At 33.2% G+C, this 9,403-nt stretch overlaps 1 protein-coding gene across 1 annotated transcript; it reads left to right on the forward strand.

Moving 5' to 3' along the window:
- Positions 1–362: 362 nt before the first annotated feature.
- Positions 363–7,502, forward strand: LOC134248781 (serine/threonine-protein phosphatase 6 regulatory ankyrin repeat subunit B-like). The gene is given in 3 exon segments (XM_062731166.1): positions 363–1,031; positions 1,897–5,972; positions 6,071–7,502. Coding segments are annotated over 3 exon segments (5,454 nt in total). The 5' UTR covers positions 363–388; the 3' UTR covers positions 6,806–7,502.
- Positions 7,503–9,403: the final 1,901 nt, after the last annotated feature.

Raw genomic sequence — 9,403 nt, forward strand, 5'->3', positions numbered from 1 at the left:
CCGTAGTCAATTCAGTGTATAAATAATGGACTAACAATTGGTATGAAAAACGTCAGTCAGCATTTCATTCAATGATAAATTGTATTTGCTGACAAGGTCATTGTATCGACCATAGAATTTACGAAAAGATGACTTTAAACGAGACTGTTGATATTCTTGTTTCATCAACTTGCTTGTCAATAATTTAATTTGTATAGTTCTTGAAAGCTTTCCTTTTTAAATTCAGATATATCTGTTTTCGAAAGTTGAGCATCAGTAAAGAGACAAAATTTGTCTGAATGGGCAACTGGTGCATTAAAATTGGTACCGTAAAAGATTGCTATTAATTTTGAAAACCAATAAAGCATTGCACTGTCATTTCAGAGTATTAACTGAAAGGAATCAAAGAATGGCTTCTGGACCAGACCCTGGCGGCCGTTCCAGGTTTGCTAAACTCGGAATGGCAATTAATGAAGAAATGACCCAGGCCTGTAGAGATGTCTTAGAAATGGAAGTACCTCCTGGGCTTGTCTACAATAAAGTGAAGTTATCATCGATTTATAAAAACATACGTCCTGAGCAAGAACATCGTCTTATAGGCGCCAAAACTGATGGTTATAAAGAATTTGATATTACGTTATTATATACACTGATAAGAAACATATGTACAAAGATTCCTTGTCCAACAAAAGCTTGGGGTGGAAGCACGATGCCGTCAGTAGGAGAAACAACGATCGGCGATGACATTGAGAGGATACGATTGATAAGAAACAGCATGTTTGGACACATAAGCTCGGCTTCTACCTCACAGTCAGATTTTGATGACACGTGGTCAATCATAACTGATATCTGCCAAAGACTGCAAACGTACACAAAGAAAGACTACATGTCTGGACTGAGTAATATTCAGAGTCAAGCCCTAGAGGAGGAATACGAAGCAACAGTCATAGAAAAACTTAGGGAAGATCATAAGAATAACCAGTCCCTAATGGCGAAGCTCTCTTCTTTGGAACAGGATTTGCAAGAATTGAAAACAAAGTCAGAAAATGAAGGTAACTATAATAAATACTGTTATCATAGTATTTACTACAAACGATATGTGTTTCATGCTTATATAAATTTGATAAATACATTTCTCAGTATAATTATTGTCGAATATATTTCCTAAAGATGCTTTGCAAAATGAAAGAAATATTGGCTTGGCATGGGTTTTCTCCATTATGATCTTCATTGTGCCGTACTAGACGTCAGAAATATTTTTCAAACTGTTCAAACTAAAATGATGTTTATTTTTCATTATTGCCTGGGATATCATCAGGGAAAGAGTGTAAATATACGATATGTTTTTAATCTTCGAAAGAATCTTGAGGTACATTTTCCTCATGTTAGACTTACTTATCAATCTATGGAGATCCAGAGTTCACAATTTCAAATAAAAGATAATAGTCCTTATTTCCGAATAGCTGCTTTTTTGTCCATGTGATACACTTCCATTACCAGAAGATATCGAAAAAAAACTTTGAGAGCTTGCAATGAAATTTCATATTATTTTGTACTCATTTGATCATTACATCACATTCATATATTTCTTTATTATTATTATTTTGTGACAAAAAAGTTCTTTCAATTTATATATTTTTATTTGTGCTTCAGCAAATATATACATAATTTCAGCAAAATTTTCAGTAAAAACATTTGTTTCTACTTACACATACGTTATATAACATACTTGTGTTGTAAATACATATCACATTTACAATTAAAATTTTAACATATATTTGAAGACTATATTGAAAGAAAGTAACATATTTAAATTGGAACTCATAACGTTTTACAAAATAATTGAATTTAAATATAACAATTTCCCATTTTCTCCATTTGACACTTCAGCTATTGAAAAAGACATGTCTATTACAGAAAACACACTGGTAAATGAAAATCTCGATAATTGGCGAGGAGACGACATTGACTTCATTCCTACAAGAGCAAGCGAAGCAGTGGAAGAAAAGCTCAGAAGTCTTAACCTGACAACAGTGGTAGGAAATTCTGGTTCCGGAAAATCTGCAATAATTCAACATATTGCACTTAAGTATAAAGGGCTGGGATGGAATGTCTTTCCAGTGGATAAGGTGGATGAAATTAAAAAGAACTGCTCAACTGGAGTCTCAGAAAATCGAATATTATTTGTATTCAATGATCCTTTAGGTAAGGAATCGTTAGATGAAATTTTATATCATTCATGGAAAATTTTAGAGAAAACTCTGGAGATATGCTTGAAAAAAAACAAACTACTGATATCATGTAGAAGATGTGTATTTTATGACAAAAGGGTCAAGGGTAACTTATTGGATGAATCCACTGCAGTAGAAATTGACGGAGAAGAACATGATCTGACTGTAAAAGAGAAAAGACTGATTTTTAATCAATATTCAAAAAACCTGGAAATATCCGAAAACATTGCTACGGAAATAATTAAAACAGAAGCTTACTTCCCATTGCTTTGTAAACTGTTTTCAAAGAAGGTAAACTACAAAGAAAAGGGGGTTGATTTCTTTAAGAATTCTTACACATTTATTAAAAAGGAAATTGAAGTTTGGAAAAAAACAGACCAGAAAAGATATTGTTCACTTATCTTGATAGTAGCTTTTAAAAACAATTTGAAAATCGATGCTATTGTTAAAAACAATATATCTTTGATAAAATTTAAGGAAACTTTAGGAATGTGTGAGTTACCTGAAAACACACATATTTCAGTCATTCGTAGTACTCTTCATGAACTGAAAGGATCCTATGTCAAACGTGTTGGAAATGCTTTCCAATTCCTTCACGACTTTATTATGGAGATAACGACTCTGGTGTTTGGTATCAATTGTCCACAAGAGACAATACAGTACGCAGACAGTGGTTTTCTGAGACGTCGAATGAAGATAGAGGACGACATAGGAGAGGAAGATCGCGATCCCTTCACTATTTATCTGCCTGGAGAGTACATTGATGATCTTGTGGACAGGTTTATCATTGACATGCAAACAGAACACATTGTAGATGTTCTACTCAATCCATGTTTACGCAATGAAAGTGCAATCAAATCTTTTAAGGGAAAAATTGAATCACCAGGAAAGCTTCTTGTGAGAATTCAATGTGATTTAGACAGGTCGGATTTTCCAAAAGCATTTAAGGGCACTGGAACTTTCTTCTCAAGACTTAACTTTATTTATGTGGAAGGTGAAATATGTCCTTTGGTCGGACTTATCGTATTTTGTCACACTGATATTTCTTCCTTTCTCTTAAAAAGTATCCCTGAAACGAAGTTAAGGGAGTATCCTATATTCTCTGCTATATGTGCTAATGGCGATTTAAAACTACTTAATTCTCTTAGCAATGATTATAAAAAATCAGGTATACTAGAAAAATGGAATGGGTTTTTTCCAATTCACATTGCTTGTTTATTTCATAACTTTTCAATAATTCAAGAATTAGTTAACCTCGGCAGTGATGTAAACATGCTTCTCGGTGATGAAATGATCAGTCCATTGTTTTTAGCTGTTGTAAATGATGAGGGACATTTGAAAGAAGCTGGAATGGATACCAATGCCGGACAAAAACGCAATGAAACTATCATCTGCTTATTAAACAATGGTGCTGACATCAATGCATGTGATAACGATGGAAACAGTCCTCTTTCAATAGCCTGTGCTTTTGGACATGATTGCACGGTACAACTGTTACTGAATAACGGTGCGGACATCGATTTATGTGATAACGATGGATTCAGTCCTCTTTATATAGCTTGTCAAAATGGACATGATAGCACGGTACAACTGTTACTGAACAACGGTGCCAACATCAATTTATGTAATATTAATGGAGCCAGTCCTCTTTATATAGCTTGTCAAAATGGACATGATAGCACGGTACAACTGTTACTGAACAACGGTGCAGACATCAATTTATGTATGAAGAATGGAGTCAGTCCTCTTTATATAGCTTGTCAAAATGGACATGATAGCACGGTACAACTGTTACTGAACAACGGTACCGACATCAATTTATGTGATAACGATGGATTCAGTCCTCTTTATATAGCTTGTCAAAATGGACATGATAGCACGGTACAACTGTTACTGAACAACGGTGCCGACATCAATTTATGTGATAATGATGGATTCAGTCCTCTTTATATAGCTTGTCATATTGGACATGATAGCACGGTACAACTGTTACTGAACAACGGTGCCAACATCAATTTATGTAATATTAATGGAGCCAGTCCTCTTTATATAGCTTGTCAAAATGGACATGATAACACGATACAAATGTTAATAAATAACGGTGCCGACATCAATTTATGTGATAATGATGGATACAATCCTCTTTATATAGCTTGCCACAATGGACATGATAGCACGGTACAACTGTTATTGAACAACGGCGCCGACATCAATTTATGTGAAAATAATGGAGCCAGTCCTGTTTATATAGCTTGTCAAAATGGACATGATAGCACGGTACAACTGCTACTGAACAACGGCGCCGACATCAATTTATGTGATAATGATGGAGACAGTCCTCTTTATATAGCTTGTTATAGGGGACGTGATAGCACAGTACAACTGTTACTGAACAACGGTGCCGACATCAATTTATGTAACAAGAATGGAGCCTGTCCTCTTCTTATATCTTGTAACAATGAACAAAATAGCATTGTACAGTTGTTATTAAACAATGGTGCAAACGTCAACTTAGGTAATATCAATGGAATATGTCCCTTAAATTTTGCTTCATATGAAGGACATGAGACATCAGTACAACTGTTACTGGACAATGGCGCCGACATTAATTTATGTGATAAGAATGGAGCCAGTCCTCTTTATATAGCTTGTCAAAATGGACATAATAGCACGGTACAACTGTTACTGGACAACGGTGCCGACATCAATTTATGTAAAAAGAATGGAGCCAGTCCTCTTTATATAGCTTGTCAAAATGGACATGATAGCACGGTACAACTGTTACTGAACAACGGTGCCGACATAAATTTATGTAGAAAGAATGGAGCCAGTCCTCTTTTAACAGCTTGTTTTCATGGACATGATGGAACCGTACAAATGTTATTGAACAACTGTGCCGACATCAATTTATGTGAAAATAATGGAGCCAGTCCTCTTTGTATAGCTTGTCAAAATGGACATGATAGCACAGTACAACTATTACTGAACAACAGTGCCGACATCAGTTTATGTAACAAGAATGGAGAAAGTCCTTTTTATTTAGCTTGTCAACATGGACATGATAGCACGGTACAAATGTTACTGAACAACGGTGCCAACATCAATTTACGTAACAAGAATGGAGAGAGTCCTCTTTATATATCTTGTTATAAAGGATATGATAGCACCGTACAATTGTTACTAAACAACAGTGGCGACATCAATTTATGTGATAATGATGGATTCAGTCCTCTTTATATAGCTTGTCAAAATGGGCATGATAGCACAGTACAACTGTTACTGAACAACGGTGCTGACATCAATTTATGTGAAAATAATGGAGCCAGTCCTCTTTATATAGCTTGTCAATATGGACATGATAGCACAGTACAACTATTACTGAACAACAGTGCCGACATCAATTTATGTTAGGGTGATGGATTCAGTCCTCTTTATATAGCTTGTATATATGGACATGATAGCACGGTACAACTATTACTGGACAATGGTGGCGACATCAATTTATGTGATAATGATGGAGACAGTCCTCTTTATATAGCTTGTCAAAATGGACATGATAGCACGGTACAACTGTTACTGAACAACGATGCCGACATCATTTTATGTAATAATAATGGAACCAGTCCTCTTTATATAGCTTGTCAAAATGGACATGAGAGCACGGTACAACTGTTACTGAACAACGATGCCAACATCAATTTATGTAATGATATTGGAACCAGTCCTCTTTATATAGCTTGTCAAAATGGACATGATAGCACGGTAAAACTGTTACTGAACAACGGTGCCGACATCGATTCATGTACAAGAATGGAGCCAGTCCTCTTTATATAGCTTGTCAAAATGGACTAAATAGCAAGGTACAACTGTTACTGAACAACGGTGCCGACATCAATTTAAGTGATAATGAAGGAGCCAGTCCTCTTTATATAGCTTGTCAAAATGGACACGAAAGCATGGTACAACTGTTACTGAACAACGGTTCTGACATCAATTTATGTAACAAGAATGGAGTCAGTCCTCTTTATATAGCTTGTTATAATGGACATGATAGCACGGTACAACTGTTACTGAACAATGGTGCCGACATCAATTTATGTGACAAGAATGGAGCCAGTCCTCTTTATACAGCTTGTCAAAATGGACATGATAGCACGGTACAACTGTTACTGAACAACGGTGCCGACATCAATTTATGTGATAAAGATGGAAACAGTTCTCTGTGGATAGCTTGTTCAAACTCACATTGCAGCACAATCGAACTTCTATTAAATTCAGGTGCTGATGTGAATTTATGCAATAAGGGCAACTGTAGTCCGTTGTTCCTAGCATGTTTCAATGGAAATGAAGGCATGGTTAAACTGTTATTGAACAATGGGGCAGACATCAATTTATGTGACAACGAAGGAACCAGTCCACTCTTCATAGCCTGTGAAAATGGACATTACAGCATAGTCCAAGTATTATTACAAAACGATGCTTGTGTTAATTTATGCAATAAAGACAATAAGAGTCCACTGTATATAACATACTTATATGGTCATGACATTATCGCTGAACTTTTACTACAATATGGTGCTGAGTTTTTATTCTGAAGATGGATTCAATGATTTCTCAACTCAAGTGCGTTTACATTATTTCTGAGATATGGAGCAAAGCAAATTTAAGCTTTGATTAGACCTTGCAAAAGTGATGGAGTGCTTGGAATTTGTGTTTTATGTTTAGTTTACAGATATTTATTGCTTTTGAAATTTGTGTGGATTTTTTTTCTTTTAAATTTAGTAATTACTGCAGTACTGTTAATTGCCAAATTTTCTGTGACAATTGATTTTTTTGAGATGGATGCTGCGTATGTAAAAGCGAGATGGAGATATTGCACTTAAAAGGAATTTTTTTCTCTAGAGTTTTTTTATTGTTGATATTTAATAGTAATACTTTTATACCCAAGAATTATTTTTTTTTGTAAGAAAATACAAAAAAAGTTCTTTTGAATAAAAAGTTTACATGTTCACAGACATTTATTAAGCTTACTTATTTTCTATGTCATATGGCTTTCTTTATTATATTGTACTACTGCTATTTAAAAGTTTAAGCTATAAAAAAAAACAGTCTAATAAAGCGTCTTGTTTCAAGAGAGCAAGGTCTTGCGGCTACATAAATCTTTTTGTTCTTGTAAGCAGCAAGGGAGCAGTCGTTATTTGATATAAAGCTAAGCCATGGCACTGTGTTTTTTTGATATTTAAATTTATTTAACAAGTGTAAGACGAGTAATGATTATTTATTTAGGTGTAATTAAGGGCTTTATTTAAATAAATCTACATATACTACATATAGTTATATTCTGTTGATAAATCGAAATTCGTTTGGAACAATTTTTTTTAATTGTATAAAGATTATATGTTCGGGGTGGATGGAGGGGGTTATATATTAAACATCCCTTAACTCTTTACCCCTTATTGCCACGATTTGACGCACTGGCCATATCCCTAGAAAGTTTGCATGACTGCCCCTTAGAGCGTTTTAGTAGAATTTGAGTGCAGTTTAAAACCGAACTTTTTAGGGTCAAAATAAATTATTTATGCTACGTATTATAAATCATTAATTTCGTAATAAATTAAAGTTTTCATATCTATTTGCAGAATTTTGATCGGAGTTATCTTCAAATAAATAATTCAGGTGAAAGCAGGTGTAAATCATAAAATAGATATTTTTAACATGTAAAACGGCTTTAATAAGCCAAAACTGTCTGAATAAATAAAAACATTCGTATGTTTATATATTTGATGCTTATATTATCATTTATTTTAAATTTTTTAAGTTTAATTCCTCAGAAATCAATAAATTCCAGTGCTACCTCAATGTCAATCTCGCCGACAAATTTTTAAACTTGAGTTTTAAAACTTTATTTCTGGACGTTTGTCGACACTTAAATTGTCCAATTTTATTAAAATAATTATTTCCTACACCTTAACATTCATAAATATGTGTAAAATGGAAGGTATATTCTAAATTTGTGAGAAATAGGTGACAAAATCGGCATTTTGCGGTCCTGAACTTCACGATTATTTTCACAAAATAATTAATTATTTATATCCCTCAAAAAGAAAATTATTGATGTGTTGGATATCAGAATAATTGTCTCATAATGCACAATCTTAATCCGCCAATAGCTTTTTTGATACTTTTATTTTGTTTTTGTTTGACAAAAAAAAAAACGGTTTTCTCACAAAGAGAAAATGTTTATTCAAACAGCCGCAGAGTGGACACGGTTGCTCTCTGTCAGAAAATAAACAAATTATAGTGGTCAGTGAAAAAGACAATAGGTGTCATTACTGTGTACCCTATGTCCCTTGTAAACAATCAATGGCTTTGAAGTTCTTTCATAATCGTGTTAGGGTTTTGAATACCGAATTTTTTATATCAAAACAAAGTAAAAATATGAATTTGCAATTGACAAATTAATATTGTGCATAATCTGACGATTATTTTGATATCCATCATGAACGTAAAATTATTGGAATTTGTTTTCATATGCTTAAAAAATACTTTGTAGCATATTTCAGGAGAAATGCTTTTCACATAAAAATAAAACTAAAACAAAATCAATTGGGGGTGGGGGGGTGGGGGTGGGGGGTGTATATTTAATCACTTTGTTGTCGTGTTAGTTACAAAATAAATAAACGAATTTTTATTTATTTTGTTTATCTATGTATTTGTATATAAATTGATAAATAAATAAGATAAATAATTAGTTCATTTATTAATTTTGTATTTTTAAAGTCAATTTTTTATTTAATTTTCACTTACCACCTAACCTTATTTATTTTGTGCCGAGTTTACTATGCAGCTCTGTATTTGTCAAGAAATAAATTGATTTGTTTTCAAAATGATTAATTTTCTTTAATTAATTTCCTTTATTTTTTCAAGGAAACTATATCAATTTTAAAAACTGCAATTTTCCAAAATTCAGTATTACCTTGGCCGTGTTTTTTTTTTTTTGTTAGTTCAAAGTCACTCCAAGTATTTTATGCATTGAATAGGTGTTTGCAAAATAAATAAATTAAGTAATAAATCAAACCAAAGAATAATTAAGTAATTTATTTTAAAAATTGATAGAACAATATTCTTTGAAGCAGCAATTCATTAATATTTCATAGTTATTTCAGAGTTATAAAAAGAACACAATTAGTCTC

This window comes from Saccostrea cucullata, unplaced genomic scaffold (assembly GCF_032062105.1).
Source record: "Saccostrea cucullata isolate Sc308-1 unplaced genomic scaffold, CSIRO_AGI_Scuc_v1 ctg6432, whole genome shotgun sequence".
In the NCBI taxonomy this organism is placed as follows: Eukaryota; Metazoa; Mollusca; class Bivalvia; order Ostreida; family Ostreidae; genus Saccostrea; species Saccostrea cuccullata.